General features: G+C 42.3%; 1 protein-coding gene across 2 annotated transcripts in view; it reads left to right on the top strand.

Annotated features, from left to right (window-relative positions):
* Positions 1-14,628, top strand: part of LOC106080792 (putative fatty acyl-CoA reductase CG5065) — a 44,834-nt gene extending 30,206 nt beyond the window's left edge. For both annotated transcript variants that reach the window (XM_059370564.1, XM_013242354.2), the window contains exons 2-7: positions 1,004-1,211; positions 1,284-1,377; positions 4,263-4,426; positions 4,502-5,290; positions 10,079-10,336; positions 14,303-14,628. In XM_059370564.1, coding sequence (XP_059226547.1) covers positions 1,042-1,211; positions 1,284-1,377; positions 4,263-4,426; positions 4,502-5,290; positions 10,079-10,336; positions 14,303-14,405 — 1,578 coding nt within the window. In that variant the 5' untranslated portion in view covers positions 1,004-1,041 and the 3' untranslated portion in view covers positions 14,406-14,628. The remainder of the gene's footprint in view (positions 1-1,003; positions 1,212-1,283; positions 1,378-4,262; positions 4,427-4,501; positions 5,291-10,078; positions 10,337-14,302) is intronic.
* Positions 14,629-16,509: the final 1,881 nt, after the last annotated feature.

Raw genomic sequence — 16,509 nt, 5'->3', positions numbered from 1 at the left:
CATGGAGAGACGGACAGACAGACAGAGGGACATATCTAAATCGAATCAGAAAGTGATTCTGAGTCGATCGGTATACTTATCCGATTGGTCTATCTCTCTTCCTTCTGGGTGTTATAAACAAATTCACTAAGTTATAATACCCTTTACCACATTAGTGGTGTGGGGTATAAATAAAATAATAAAAAAAAAATAAAATTCGATTTTCATGAAAGCTTGATCATAGTGTCGCAGACAGTTTGTACTTAACCAAAAAAATCGACTTCCATGTATATTCTAGAAATCTGTAGATCTATCAAAACATCACATTCAACAATGGCAACACTGCATTAGCTACCTACTCTCAACTACACATGTGATTGGGCTTTGATTGCGGTTTTGCTCTTCAGCTGGTTTAACTAGCTTGGGAAATAAGCTCGTGCACATGCGCATACGCAAGCATCTTGTTTCTTGTTTACATTTTGTGGTATGGCCAATTTAATAGCAGTTACCGCTATTCCTAGATCAAGCTCAAATCGTTTTTCCACGCTAAATGGAAACTTTCGGTTTCATGTGCGAATATGTTTGGCCATTCAAAACTACCTTCAAACATATGTGACTCAATGAATGCTTATTTGCGGTTCAAGCTACTTATTTTTGAGCAGTTAAAAAGCTGATTAGGCAACGCGGCTCATATTTGTTTATATGTGTCTTATATTTTGGAAAGTGTTTTAGTTTAAATTTATCATAATTTCCCAAAAAAATGAAGAATGTAAACCGTAAAAAACTATGTTGCGCTTATTTTGAAGTGACATTTACTATTTCAAATATTTTGAAACTTTTCGAAAGCTTAAAAATCACAGAGACTGTTTAAAATGGCCCATTGATAGGACTATTGAGCTCTTCATTCCTATTTTTCAAATTAATTATAAAATTGGTTAACCTTTGCATGATGTTGAACAATGTTTAAATATTTACAACGATTAGCAATTTTTGTTTTTATTTATATTTTTTTTTACTTGATAAGGCTGTAGAAATCCCATAAACACAACTCCCATTAACAAAATGACTGCCAGACCAAAGTTGGAGTTTGAAAAAGATCCAGGATTTGTTAAAATCGATCATGTGGATGAATCAGAAGTTGATCGCATTGCCTTATGCTTTGCCGGCCGCACGCTCTTCGTAACCGGAGGCACAGGATTTATGGGCAAAGTTTTGATAGAAAAATTGTTAAGGTACGCTCTCCCTTTTATTATTCAAAAATTTATTTTTTCTAAATCTTTAATTTTTTACATATGCTGTTATAGATCCTGTAGCGATGTGAAAAGAATTTATCTCTTGATAAGGCCAAAGAAAGGCAAACAACCGGTGGAACGTATCAAGGATATGTTGGATAATGTGGTAAGTATTCATTGAATACGGCTGGACATCAGGCCGTATGATTGTTGGCAATGCTTATATGTCAATCATACGCAACATGGTACTCAAATTTTCTCTTACCTTGCCATTAAATTTATTTCACTGAAGTGACTCGAGTCATTCAAATCTGTTTTTATACCCACCACCATAGGATGGGGGCATACTAATCTAGTCATTCCGTTTGTAACACCTCGAAATATTGATCTAGGACTCCATAAATTGTAAATATTCTTGTCTCAAAATTCTGATTCGAACTAGCCATGTTCGTCCGTCCGTCTGTCAAAATCACGATAGCGGTCGAACGCGTAGAGCTAGCCACTTGAAATTTTGCACAGATACTGTATATTGATGTTAGTCGTTGGGGATTGCAAATGGGCTATATCGGTTCAGATATGGATATAGCTCCCATATAAACCGATCTCCTGATTTGACTTGTTGAGCCCCCTAGGGCACTGGAGACTATTTTAGATATCCGACCCATAGACATACAAATTTAATGTGAGGCAGCCCCTGCAGATATGAGACTTAAGGCAATGGAAAAATTAATAGAGGATAGCAGATCATAACAACGCGGTATAATCATGGCAACGATAGGAAACATGAAAGGAATGGAAGAAGTTTCCGATCGCATACCTGTGACGACACTTGAAGTTGAGTGCGAGGCACTATTCCCAGCGGCACTGGCTTTTTGTCTTGACATAGGCGGAGCGATGAGGACCACGCCCACTTGGGCACTGGAGACTATCTTAGATATCCGACCCATAGAGATACAAATTCAGTGTGAGGCATAAGCATTCTACTAAGAAACAGGGCAAACTTCTCACATATCAATGAGTGCAGTCCGATTCGTTTTTATAGCCGAGTCCGGACGGCGTGCCGCAGTTCGACACCTCTTTGAAGAGAAGTTTTATATGGCATAGTACCTCAAAAATGTTACCAGCACTAGGAGGGGAAAACCACCGCTGAAAACTTTTTCTGTTGGTCATGATGGGACATACTAACCTGTGCGCTACGGTGGCCTCCATAGGAGCAAGTCATACCAATGCGGTATAATTGAGGCGACGATAGGAAACCTGGAAGGAATGAAAGAGGTTTTCGATCGCATACTAGAGACGACACTCGAGGTCGAGTGCGAGACACTGCTACCAGCTGCACACGCTAGGATTGACGGAACTCTGGTATTGCCATCTGGAAGATCATGCAACACAGATGGACCAAAGCTAGGGGACAGACTGGGCCTGGGGGTCTACTTTGAGTACCAAGAGACTGAGATCTCTTTTCGACTGCCTGACCCTAATACGGTCCTGCAGGCGGAGATCCGGGCGATCACAGAATGCGTAAAGTAGTAACGTGAGGTAACGTGAGGACGTCGAGTGGGCAATAACAACCAGGGTGGTAAGTTCAGGGCAATAACAACTAGGACGGTAACCGTCTTGGAGTGTAAGAAGGAGACTAACGCCTTCTCTGAGGATGACACGATCCGCATGATTTGGGTGCCGCCTATAGCAGAGTAAAATAAATCAAAGAGCGGACGAGTTTATAGTAATGGTCAATAAACTTGGCTAACCCGAAACCTTTCGGGTCAACCTTGACGCAGTCCGAGTTAAGGTAACACTGTGCAACAGCGAAACGGTCGGTAGGACGAAGAAAATCCTATTACTAAAAGGCAGAAAGAAGGAGATCAGTATAGCTTTGGATATCATAGCAAAACACATAGGACTGCGAGCTCACTTATGCAATATAGGTGCGGCAAGTGATAGCATTTGTAGCCTATTTGGGGAAGATGATTAGACGATAGAGCATTTCCTATGTCATTGCCCGGTTTTCGCGGCTAACAGACAACGGCACCTGGGTGGGGACACAATATCAGATATGAATCAAATTAGGGGCTTAGTATGGAAAACAATTGGGAATTTTGTAAGTAGCAGGTAATTCTCGACTTAGATTTTCTTTTTCGAGATTAAGGACTCTGGTAGTCCAACTACTTCCAGTTGAACTCCAAACAGTTCCGGTCGGATTATCTAGTGGGATGATGCAAACTCCATCCCATAGCAACACCTCATACAGAACCATCAAAAATCAGGTGGCATAACCCAAAATGATTCAGCACAAGACTGAGCCAAAAGAGGAATGCCACCGAAATATCCACACAACACGGTATACATTCTGCTATTCACAAGGAATAGCAAAATGTATACCACAAAGAACTTCTACACTCACACAACCAGCTCCGAAAACTTCAACACTGTACAGCAGCCTTAAACTCACCCACCTAATCGATGCAGTCTGCTAACTCCTAATCCATCTTTCGCCTCATCGCTACAACCGTTCATCATCTCCCTACCGTCCTTCACCTCCTAACCATTCATCCACAGACCCATGGTTCTAGGATAAGAGGAACGTCGAATCCTCCTGCCTTCCTGAAGGATATTTAGTGCCACAATGGTGAAAATTTATCCGCAGAAACCGGACCATAGCCAAGATGCAGAATTTCCAACTCTGTTGCATGTGCCTTGTCTTCTGAGACCACCAGGCGTTCATGGTAAGGTTCGTTCGATCTTGTCATGAAGAGTTTCCTTACGCATCCAGGGGCAGTTTAGAAAACAAAGAATCACTCTTCCTCAGGACACTGGACACTTGCGTTTCGATTGCGGACGATTTCTTCTTAGCTGCTTCACTAGCTCTGTTGTCGAATTCCCTTTTGAGTTCTGTCCTTCCCCATACCTTGAGCCCAATTCAATGGAATAACCCACCCACACAGAACTTTTTGGGCCCTGTTTGGAAGCCTTGCCCTCCTGTTTCGATCGTGGCAGGGGGATTTTTAGCCTCCTGCAAAATTTTAAATTTCTACTTTTTTCTGAATTTAGCTTTTTCAAAAAGTCAGAGAACAACATGGGCTAGATTGGATATTGGGGAAATTGGTGCCAATATGCGGCGATGTTCTGCTCCCCGATTTGGGCATATCCCCCGAAGACACAGAAACTCTACGTAATGAGGTCTCTTTGATTATGCATTGTGCGGCTACTGTAAGGTAAGAGGTTAAAGGCCAACTATTTTAAACATCCTTAAAATTTCATGTTTTTTCCTCTTCCCCCACCCATGACAGATTCGATGAACCTTTGCGACGCGCCGTCTTCATGAACGTCAGAGGCACAAAACTGATGTTGGATTTGGCTGCCACTTTTAAGCATTTGGATTTATTTTGTCACGTCTCCACGGCCTATTGCCATTTGCATGTGAAGACTCTGTATGAGAAACCCTATGATCCCCCCGGTGATGCTTACGCGGTGATAAGTGCCTGTGAATGGTTGGATGACCAAACTATTTCCTCAATAGAAAAAAGAATATTGGGCAAAATTCCCAACACCTACGCCTATACCAAAGCTTTGGCCGAATCCTTGGTAGTCGAGAGATTTGATAAGATCCCTTCGGCCATCCTGCGCCCCTCGATAGTCATACCGGTTTGGCGAGAACCTGTACCAGGTTGGACAGATAATATCAATGGTCCAACTGGCCTTCTAATTGGTGCCGGCAAAGGTGTCATTCGCACCATGTATTGTCAACAGAATGGTTACGGGGATTTTCTGCCGGTCGATGTAGCGGTCAATGCCATGTTGGTGGCTACTTGGCGTTTTCTTTCACCCGAATTGGGACCAATGGATAGCCGCATTGCCCATATGACCAGCTCAAATGAAATTAAAGTGTCCTGGTCGGAAATTATCGAGATCGGACGATGGGTCATTGAGAATCGAGTGCCACTGAATGGTGTGGCCTGGTATCCTGGCGGATCAATGAAATCAAATTATTTTGTTCACTGGATGTGTATGATACTCTTTCATTGGATGCCGGCTTTGTTTGTGGATTTGCTGCTGAGAATTTTGGGATATCCTCCGGTGTAAGTATGCATGCCATGTAAGCGTCCTAGTAGCTGAGTAAGAGGGTACTCTGATTAGTAATGTGAAGGCGGCTGTAGGATCGTTTCCTAACTGAGGTTTTGAAATTCAAGCAAAACGAGACGCCTTTCCAAACTGAGACGTTAGTGGACGACATGGGAATAAAAGCGGAGACAACGCAGGATATGTTGAAGCTTTTGATGAAAACGCATTTTATACCGCATACAACGCACAGTGGGATTGAATCGGAAAAAAGTGGCGATTTCAGAATGGATAGAGACATCTCTTTAAAATGAAAATTTGGCAGTCCTAACACATTTCAGATATGCCAATGTGACCAAATTTAGGAGCAACCTTCAGTCTTTCAGCATGTTTTCCGATTAGACAGTGACAGTGACGGACACAATGACTGAAACGTCTGTTCTAGCCAATGAAAGCAAAGCAGTAGACCTCTTAAAGTCTCGGTTAGGCCACATAGGTAAGTTTAGGTTAAAAAGAGGGTGCATATATTAATCCGCCCCATGCCACTATGGACATACACCTAAGCCAGTAATCGGATTGTTGAGCGCTCTAAAAACTATAAAGTAACCTCTAAAAACAAATCTTTAAGTTAGGAATTCCGTGCTACTTACAAAATCCTTAATTGTTTTCAATACCACTTCCCTAAGTTGGTTCATGTCTGGTATTGTGTCTCCCCCAAAGTGCCAGTATCTGTTGGACGTGAAAGCCGGGCAATGACAAAGGAAATGCTACAACATCTCATCATCTTTCCCGCATGCCCTACACATGCTATCACTTGCCGCACCGATTTTACATAAGTGAGCTCGTAGTCCTATGTGTCCCGTTATGATACCAATTGCTATACTGACCCTCTTCTTGCTTCCTTTCAGTAATAGCCGCGTCTTCTCCCCCATAGGATTTTCGCAGTCCTACCGACCGTTTCGCTGTTCCACAATGTTGCATGCGCATTCGTCGCCCACTCCTTTAACTCGGACTGCGTCGACCCGAAAAGCTTCGGGTTAACCAAGTTTATTGACGGCAGTCCTCTGGCCTTCACCGCCAAATCGTCTGCCCTTTCATTCCCCCTTACTTCGTTATAGTCCGGCACCCAGACGATGCAGATTTTAATCTCCTTCTTACACTGCAAGACTGTTCGTAACCTTACCGTCCTGTTATTGCCCTTATGGCAATTTTACTGTCGGTAAAGATGTTCACACTCGACGTCCTCGCGTTAGCACCACACCACCTCACGCATTCAGTGATCGCTCGGATCTCCGTCTGCAGGACTGTATCATGGTCAGGCAGTCTAAAACAGATCTCAGTCCCTGGGTTCTCAATGTAAACCCCCAGGACCCACTCGTTTCCCTAGCTATGATCCATCCGTGTAACATGATCTTTCAGATGCCAATACTAGGGTTCCGTCAATCCAAGACTGTGCCGATGGCAGCAGTATCTCGCACTCGACTTCAAGGTTCATCTCTGGTATCCGATCGGAAAGCTCTTGCCTTCCAGATTTCCTATCGTCGCCTCGATTATACCGCGATGGTATGAGCTGCTCCCAACCTCAATCCATTCTCCCATCGCCTTAAATCTCATAGCCGTAGTGGCTGCCTCACACTTAATCTGTATGCCAATGGGTCGGATATCTGGAATAGACTCCAGTGCCCTAATGGGCGTGGTCCTCATCGCTCCCCCTATGCCAAGACAACATGTTCTCTGAACCTGTTGTATGGTCATTATGTTGCACTTTTTCTCTATAAACTGTAGAGCCGGATGATTATCCTAGGATTCAAGCATTTCGAGCCTATGACCCGTCCACATAGTGCCAAACATCTGTGAGCCTTCATAGTACGCTCCCGAACACTTCCAATTCAGTTTTCTGTCCAAGATCACACCTAAGTATTTTACCTTGTCAGATATCGAAATCGCTCGTTCGGATCCTTACCCCTTAGAAGTATTATAACATCGTCTGCATAGCAGACGGGTTCAAATCCCCCCTCAGTCAGCATCCGTAATAGGTCATTTATGGTGGTCACCCATAGCAGTGGCGATAAAATGTCCCCCTGTGAATTGCCCTGTGCCACTTTCTCCCTTATATTTATGCCATGAGACACACAATTTATCCACCTGTTCCTTAGCATATGGTTTATCCAGTCTCTAAGGGCTGGGTCCACCCGATACTGGTCTAAGGATTGGATCAGATCTCCTTAGAAGTATTATAACATCGTCTGCGTAGCAGACGGGTTCAAATCCCCCCTCAGTCAGGATCCGTAATAGGTCATTTATGGTGGTCACCCATAGCAGTGGCGATAAAATGTCCCCCTGTGGAGTGCCCTGTGCCACTTTCTCCCTTATATTTATGCCATGAGACACACAATTTATCCACCTGTTCCTTAGCATATGGTTTATCCAGTCTCTGAGGGCTGGGTCCACCCGGTACTGGTCTAAGGATTGGGTTCAAATCCGCCCGCAGTCAGGATCCGTAATAGGTCATTTATGGTGGTCACCCATAGCAGTGGCGATAAAATGTCCCCCTGTGGCGTGCCTTGTGCCACTTTCTCCCTTATATTTATGCCATGAGACACACAATTTATCAACCTGTTCCTTAGCATATGGTTTATCCAGTCTCTAAGGACCGGGTCCACCCAGTACTGGTCTAAGGATTGGATTAGAGTGTCGGTCCGCACATTGTTAAAAGCCCCCTCGATGTCAATGCTTACCGCCAGTGTGTACGTTTTGGCATCGAAGGATTTTTCTATTCTATGCACAACCTCGTGTAGGGCAGTCTCCATCGACCTTCCCTTGACATAGACATGCTGTTTGTATTTGAGCAGTTCGCTGGATTTCCTACTCTTTATCATGATGTCCACAATACGTTCCATGGTTTTGAGTAGAAAGGACGTTAGGCTTATGGGTCTGTAGGCCTTTGGTGTCACAATAACTTGCATTGCCGGTCTTGGGTATAGACACCAACCTTGCCTCCTGCCAGGCTTTCGGAGTATATGCAAGTCCTAACACGCTGTGAAAATTTTGGCCAGACGAGGCGCTAGATAGTCTGCCTCTTTCTGTGGTAATGCCGGAAATATTCCATCGGGTTCGGGTGACTTAAATGGTTTGAAGCTCCTCAAGGATTCCTTCACCATAAATTCCGCAATTATAAACCTTCGATCAACGTCATTATTCCAAGATTCCGGTGTCTCCGTGAGTCCCTTCGTATCCTGTGGAAAATGGGGTTTCATCAAAAGCCTCAACATGTCCTCCGTTGTCTCTGCTCTCACTCCCATGTCGTCTGCTAAAGTTTCAGTTTGGACATGGGTTTTTGAGAGGACCTTTTGTATCTTGGGCCACATAGTTTTGGAATGCTCACAGCCCCCTCTTTGTGACCATCTATCATTCGTTGTCCTGCGGACCTGGTCCTGAAAACTTAGCTTACATGTCGCTAGAGGCATACCTACAGATTCCAGCATCGCTGGAATGGTAGGAAGGGTAGTTCCTAGTCTCGCAAGCTCGTCCGCTTTACAGTTCCCTGGGATATCTCTGTGGCCCGGCACCTAGAACAGGTGAATTTTGAACTGTTCAGCCATCTCGTTGAGAGATCTGCAACAGTCGAGGGCGGTTTTTGTATTCAGAAATACGTTCTCCAGGGATTTAATGGCTGTCTGAGGAGATGTTATTGCCAATCGTCGCAATGACATTATCTTAGCCATTCCACCACTTTCTTAATTGCAAGGATCTCCGCTTGATACACACTGCAGTGGTTGGGTAACCTTTTCGATATGACCAGTTCTAGATCTTCAGGGTACACCCCAAAGCTTACCTGGTTGTTTAGTTTGGAGCCATCCGTATAGAAGTCTATGTAATTTCTGTTACCAGGAATATCGTAGTTCCAATCGGTTCTATCAAGAATAGGGGTACAGTAATTTTTATCGAAAAGCGGCCTAGGTAGGGTGTAATCCTCACTGCCTGGAACATCGGATATTGTATTAAAGAAAACACAGTGTCCGTAGCCACCGTAGCGCATAGTCATGTCCGCCTATGACGCTGTACGCCTGGTTTCGAATTCTGGCGAGACTATCAGAACAAACTTTCAGCGGTGGTTTTCCCCTCCTAATGCTAGCAACATTTGTGAGGTACTATGCCATGTAAAACTTACCTCCAAAGGGGTGTCGCACTGCGGCACGCCGTTCGGACTCGGCTATATAAAGGAGGCCTTTTATAATTGAGCTTGAACTTGAATCGGACCGTACTCATTGATATGTGAGAAGTTTGCCCCTGTTCCCTAGTGGAATGTTCATGAGCAAAATTTGCAACAAATTTGCATTTTATAGTGTCCGTAGCCGCCACATGACCAATGAGAAAGCTCCCTTAACCTCACAGCAGTGGTAGCTGCAATTTGTCTAGCCACAATGTCCAGAGGCATAAGATGTAGCATGAAATTCCGCGCATCAGATGGTGTCGTACTAAGTGCGGCTGTGATGCACAAACAAGCTATGCTTTGGATCCGGTTAAGTATTGAGCAGTAGGTGGACTTTTGAAGCGCCGTCCACCACACCACAACACCATATAGCATTAAAGATCTGACAACTACAGTATATACCCAATGCATGACACGCGGTCTATACCCCCTACTTTTGCCAATGGCTTTCTCGCAGGTGTATAAGGCAAGAGTTGCCTTTCTTGCCCTTTCCAAAATGTTGGATTTTAAATTCAATTTCCTTTATATAAGAGTTCCTTGATCCTTTTTGTGCCATTTAAAAGAACTTATTTAATGTTTTCTCTTCTTTCTAAAGGCTAATGAAGGTACAAAATCGTATAACCAAAGGCTTCGAAGTATTTGAATACTATGCAAATAATGTCTGGAATTTTGATAATAAACAAGCGATAGAATTTCGAAAAGTAATGAACAACAAGGAACGTCTCACGTATGTCATAGAGAAGATCGAATTTGATTTGATCGATTATTTCACCGAATGTATATTGTGTGCCCGACGTCTATTGTTAAAGGAAACTGATGATACAATACCGGCAGCCAGAAGACATATGCGAATGTAAGTATTTTCACTAAATCAATTCTCTAAAGAGTTTGGGTTTTTCAGACTAAAAGATTTTTCAAGGTTTATTTCAAAAAATTTTACAAACTGAAAGTTTTTTATACCCTCCAGCATATGATGGGGGTTAAATAATTTCGTCATTCTTTTTGTAACACTTCAAAATATGCATCTCAGACCCAATAAAGTATATATGTTCTTGATCGTCATGTCATTCCGTATGTCTACCAATTTCCGTCCGTCCCTCTGTCTGTCCGTCTGTCTGTCAAAAGCACGTTAACTTTCGAAGAAGTAAAGCTAGGAGCTTGAAATTTTGCACAAATACTTTTTATTAGTGTAATTCAGTTGACATTGTTAATGGGCCAAATCGGTCCATGTTTTGATATAGCCACCATATAACTTCTTCTTGACTTCTTGAGCCTTTAGAGGGCGCAATTCTCGTCCGATTAGACTGAAATTTTGCAAGTGGTGGTTTGGTATCACTTTCAACAACTGTGCTAAGTATGGTTCAAATTGGTTCATAACCTGGTATAGCTGTCATATAAACCGATCATGGGTCTTGACTTCTTTAGCCTCTAGAGGGCGCAATTCTCGTCCGATTTGACTGAAGTTTTGGAAGTGGTGGTTTGGTATCACTTCCAACAACTGTGTTAAGTATGGTTCAAATCGGTTCATAATCTGGTATAGCTGTCATATAAACCGATCATGGGTCTTGACTTCTTGAGCCTCTAGAGGGCGCAATTCTCGTCCGATTTGACTGAAATTTTGGACGTGGTGGTTCGGTATCACTTCCAACAACTGTGTTAAGTATGGTTCAAACCGGTTCATAATCTGGTATAGCTGTCATATAAACCGATCATGGGTCTTGACTTCTTGAGCCTCTAGAGGGCTCAACTCTCGTCCAAATTGGCTGAAATTTTGCAGGTGGTGTTTTGGTATCACTTTCAACAACTGTGCTTAGTATGGTTCAAATTGGTTTATAACCTGATATAGCCGCCATACAAACCCATCTGGGGTCTTGACTTATTGAGCCTCTAGAGGGCTCAATTCTCGTCCAAATTGACTGAAATTTTGCACGTGGTAGTTTAGTATCACTTTCAACAACTGTGCTTAGCATGGTTCAAATCGGTTCATAACCTGATATAGCCGCCATATAAACCGATCTTGGGTCTTGATTTCTTGAGCCTCTAGAGGGCGCAATTCTCGTCCAAATTGACTGAAATTTTGCACGTGGTAGTTTAGTGTCATTTTCATCAACTGTGCTTAGCATGGTTCAAATCGGTTCATAACCTGATATAGCGCCATATAAACCGATCTTGGGTCTTGATTTCTTGAGCCTCTAGAGGGCGCAATTATCGTCCGCTTTGACTGAAATTTTGCATGAGGTGTTTTGTAATGACTTGCAATAACTACTCTTAGTAAGGGCGTAAATCGGTACATAACCTGATATAGCTGCCATATAAACCGATATGGGATTTTGACTTTTTGAGCCTCTAGAGGGCGCAGTTCTCATCCGTTTTAGCAGAAATTTTGTACAACTTCTTTCATGACCTACAACATACGTGTATAATATGGTCTGAATCGATCAATAGCTTGATACAGCTCCCATATAAACCGATCTCCCGATTTTGCTTCTTGAGCCCCTTCAAGACGTAATTCTTATCCGAATGAACTGAAATATTACACAATGACTTCTACAATGTTCAGCATTCATTTATGGTCCGATCGGGCTTTAACTTGATAGAACTCCAATAGCATAACAGTTCTTATTCAATATTCTCGGTTTGCTTAAAAAGAGATACCGCGCATAGAACTCGACAAATGCGATTCATGGTGGAGGGTATATAAGATTCGGCCCGGCCGAACTTAGCACGCTTTTACTTGTTTTTTTTGTTTTTTTTTTTTAATTTTTTGTTGTTAAAAGTGGTATGTGTAGTTCCCCATTAAAGAAATTTTCAATATATTTTTATACCCTTCACCGTAGGATAGGGAGTATATTTATTTAGTCATTCCGTTTGCAACACATCGGAATATCAATTTCCGACCCTATAAAGGATATAAATTTCGAATCGTCGTGAAATTCTAAGACGATTTAACGATGTCCGTGTGTCTGGCCGTCCGTCTGTTGTAATCACTCTACAGCCTTCAAAAATTGAGATAATGAGCTGAAATTCGGCACAGATACGTCTTTCTGATGCACGCTGGTAAGTTCTTGAACGGGCCAAATCGGACCATATTTGGATATAGCTGCTATATAGACCGATCTCCAGATAAAGGTTCTAAATCCCATAAAAGCTTTATTTTTCATCCGATTTCGCTGAAATTTTAAACAGAGGACTACCATAAGCCTTCTGATATTTGACCTAAATATGGATCAAATCGGACTATATTTAGGTATAGCTGCCATATAGACCTATCTCCAGATAAAGAGTCTTAATACCATAAAAGCTATATTTTTGAACCGATTTCGCTGAAATTTAAAACAGAGAGTTATATTAAACCTTCTAACATCTGACCTAAATATGGATCAAATCGGACTATATTTAGGTATAGCTAGCATATAGACTGATCTGCCGATAAAGGGTCTGAAACCTATAAAGGCTCTATTTATTATCCGATTTCGCTAAAATTTGAAACGGAGAGTTATCTTAAACCTTCTGATATCTGGCCTAAATATGGATCAAATCGGACTATATTTAGATATAGCTGCCATATAGACCGATCTCCAGATAAAGGGTCTGAAGCCCATAAAAGCTTTGTTTTTTAACCGATTTCGCTGAAATGTGAAACATTGAGTAGTTTTACGCCTCCTAACATAGGACCCAAATATGGTTCAGATCCGGCTATATTTAGATATAGCTGTCATATAGACCGATCTGCCGATAAAGGGCCTAAAACCCATAAAGGCTCTATTTATTACCCGACTTCGCTGAAATTTGAAACAGTGGATAGTCTTAGTTTTGCCGACATCCGTTCCAAATATGGTTTGGATCGGACTATTTTTAGATATAGCTGCCATATAGACCGATCTGCCAATAAAGGGTCTGAAGCCCATTAAAACTTTATTTTTTACCCGATTTCGCCTGAAATTTGAAACAGACGGCTATCTTAAGCCTATTGATATTTGACCCAAATATCGATCAAATCGGACTATATTTAGGTATAGATGCCATATAGACCGATCTCCAAATAAAGGTTCTAAATCCCATAAAAGCTATATTTTTTACCCGATTTCGCTGAAATTTGAAGCATTGAGTAGTTCTACGCCTCCTAACATAGGACCCGAATATGCTTCAGATCGGGCTATATTTAGATATAGCTGCCATATAGACCGATCTGCCGATAAAGGGTCTGAAACCCATAAAGGCTCTCTTTATTAGCCGATTTCGCTGAAATCTAAAACCGTGGGTAGTCTTAGTTCTACCGACATCCGTCCCAAATATGGTTCGAAACACATAGGACCCAAATATGGTTCAGATCGGGCTATATTTAGATATAGCTGCCATATAGACCGATCTGCTGATAAAAGGTCTGAAACCAATAAAGGCTCTATTTATTATCCGATTTCGCTGAAATTTAAAACAGTGGTTAGTCTTAGTTCTCCCGACATCCGTCCCAAATATGGTTCGGATCGGACTATATTAAGATATAACTGTCATACAGACCGATCTGCCGATGAAGGGTCTGAAGACCATAAAAGCTTTATTTTTTATCCAATTTTGCTGAAATTTGAAACAGTAAGCAGTTTTAGGTCACCCGCCATTCGATCCAAATATGGTAAAGAGAGGGTTTTCATAAATACCCGAGGTGGGGGTTATCCAAAGTTCGGCCCGGCCGAACTTAATGCCTTTTTACTTGTTTTACAAAATTTTACAAACAAAATATTTTGCTTTATGTTTGAAGGACCCACTCTATCTTTCTTATAAATTTTCCTTTAGAATCTAATTTTCTTTTTTGATTTTCCAGCATGTGGTATGTGGATAAAATCTACAAGGGCTTATGGCTCTTTGGCTTGTGCTATGCCTTCTACCGTTATTTCCTAGCTGGTTTCTTTAAAAGTTCTACATAATCTGCAGACGTTGTCAAACATCAAACTACTCTGAGATGGCTTATATCATGAATTTTAGTATTTAGTATTCATATGCGTTTTGTGTATTCGTTCATAGACCTTTTGAGATTTCCTACAGTGTAGTTATGTATACATTTCCTTCTTGTTATTTTGTTAATATTGTTAAATCTCTGCTTAGATTAAGATTTTTTTAAAAATATATTAGGTTGCAGAATTATTCGTACAAGAATCGAAAAAATTTTGGTCTTTTTAATATTAAGCTATGGGAAGAAACATCACACAATGAGCAGACATGCAGCACTTTGAGGATAATTACGTCAGTTCGCAACCCGGCACAGGATAGCTGTGAGCACCACACAGGCTGGAACATTGAGATCCGATGTGTGTGGTGTTCATTGCTGGCGCGAAAAGCTTAGCTGCGAGCTACCAAGCGCAACCACAGGTTTAAGATAGGTTTAAGAATGCTCCATACGGAGTAGCGGCAACGGCAGTCGCGGACAATCAGCGGTATCGAGCGGAGAGTCTCAGTGAGAGGTCGAGTGGCACCAGCTCTTGCACAAATACTGAGTGTCTACGATGCTCGATATGACAAGGCGGGTTATTGGCGCCTTTAAATAACCAATGGCCACCCTATTCCTGCGGCGATCACCTACAGGTGCTTGACGAGGATCGCCATGTCCACATGTGGCTACAACAACAACATCAATTCGGTAGACTTTTTCTGGTCCGTTTAATGGTGGTTTCTGTCATTTTATTGTTTTCGGACCATCTACTCATTATTCTTTCCATTGACCCATCATCCGACTTAATAACCTCTACAGCCGAACATTTATCACTCACTAGAAAGCCCATTGGAATGGCTTCAGATAATGCTCTTGGCGATGATTCATTGAACTACCCACGTCCTCATGTTGCTGATGGGAAATTTCGAGGCATAATTAAAGCAATAGTCGCTCGCTTTATATCAGCTAGCCGAATACCTTATTTGAGGTCTAATTTCCCAAAGCAGGCAGTGGGAGCAATAGTCGCTCGCTTTATATCAGCTGGCCGAATACCTTATTTGAGGTCTAATTTCCCAAAGCAGGCAGTGAGAGCCGCAGACTATCGTGTTGTAGGTAGGATAAATTGATAAATTGGTAGGATTGATTGGGCAGGGGAGTTCTTTGTGGTGTTCGTGATCTCCGATCATATAAACAATCAGCACATTTTATAGTGGACGAAGATATGAACGTCATCCGCCGCTTTAAATTGTCCAAGAATCTGGGTCCCGATGTAATCTTCATACTGATGCTGAGGGATTTGAATAAAGTAGCAATCGATTACCTGACTAAGATCCCAAAAATTGTCTCCGGGCACTTTTATTGTTTCTAATGCCTTGAGAATAGTCAAAATTTGTAACGCTACTGAAACCAGTCAGACAATAGTCTTGCAAGACATTTCAAACACTACTCCTTCCGGATTTTGATTTAAGTTTCCAATTACTTAGCATCAGCATCCTGGCCGACACAGGATAACTGTGAGCATCACACAGGCTGGAACTTTAAGCTCGGACTTGTGTGACGTTCATCATTATCAGGGGAAACTTAGCTGATGAAACTGCGTCCACAGTTTGCGGACAGTAGAAAACTTTGTTGTTGTTGTTGTAGCAGTTTATTGTGTTCTATCTCTCGTCTGCTTGATTCTGTTGAGTGTCAAGACCCAGGAACTCTGCGACTAAGATGGGGTGTGTCCATAGGGATCTGGGTCTGAGTCGAGTGGGTCTGGCTGGGTAGTTAAACAGGAGACGTGGAACGTGCCGTCCCTGGTTACAATCGGGACATACATCTTGCACGTCGGCATCAATCCTTGCTCTGTAGAAGTTGAGGCGGCTGCATCTGCCGGAACGTAATTAAACCAGAACTACTCTGGTTTGCCGGGGGAGGTCAATTTCTTCAGGTGCAATGGGAGGCGGTCGTTCTCAAAGGACTATATTCACCCGGTAGCCATTAACCGCATCTGCTACCGTGTCTGCATAAATGTTGTCTAGACCTGCTTGATATGCCGCTTGATCTAGAGGTTCTCTCTTGTAGCGCTGAACCCCATGCTCTAGATCGTGTAGATCTAC

Source organism: Stomoxys calcitrans, chromosome 5, assembly GCF_963082655.1.
Source record: "Stomoxys calcitrans chromosome 5, idStoCalc2.1, whole genome shotgun sequence".
Classification (NCBI taxonomy): Eukaryota; Metazoa; Arthropoda; class Insecta; order Diptera; family Muscidae; genus Stomoxys; species Stomoxys calcitrans.
The sequence above is the reverse complement of the archived record's forward strand: the minus strand, read 5'-3'. Positions and strand labels throughout refer to the sequence as shown.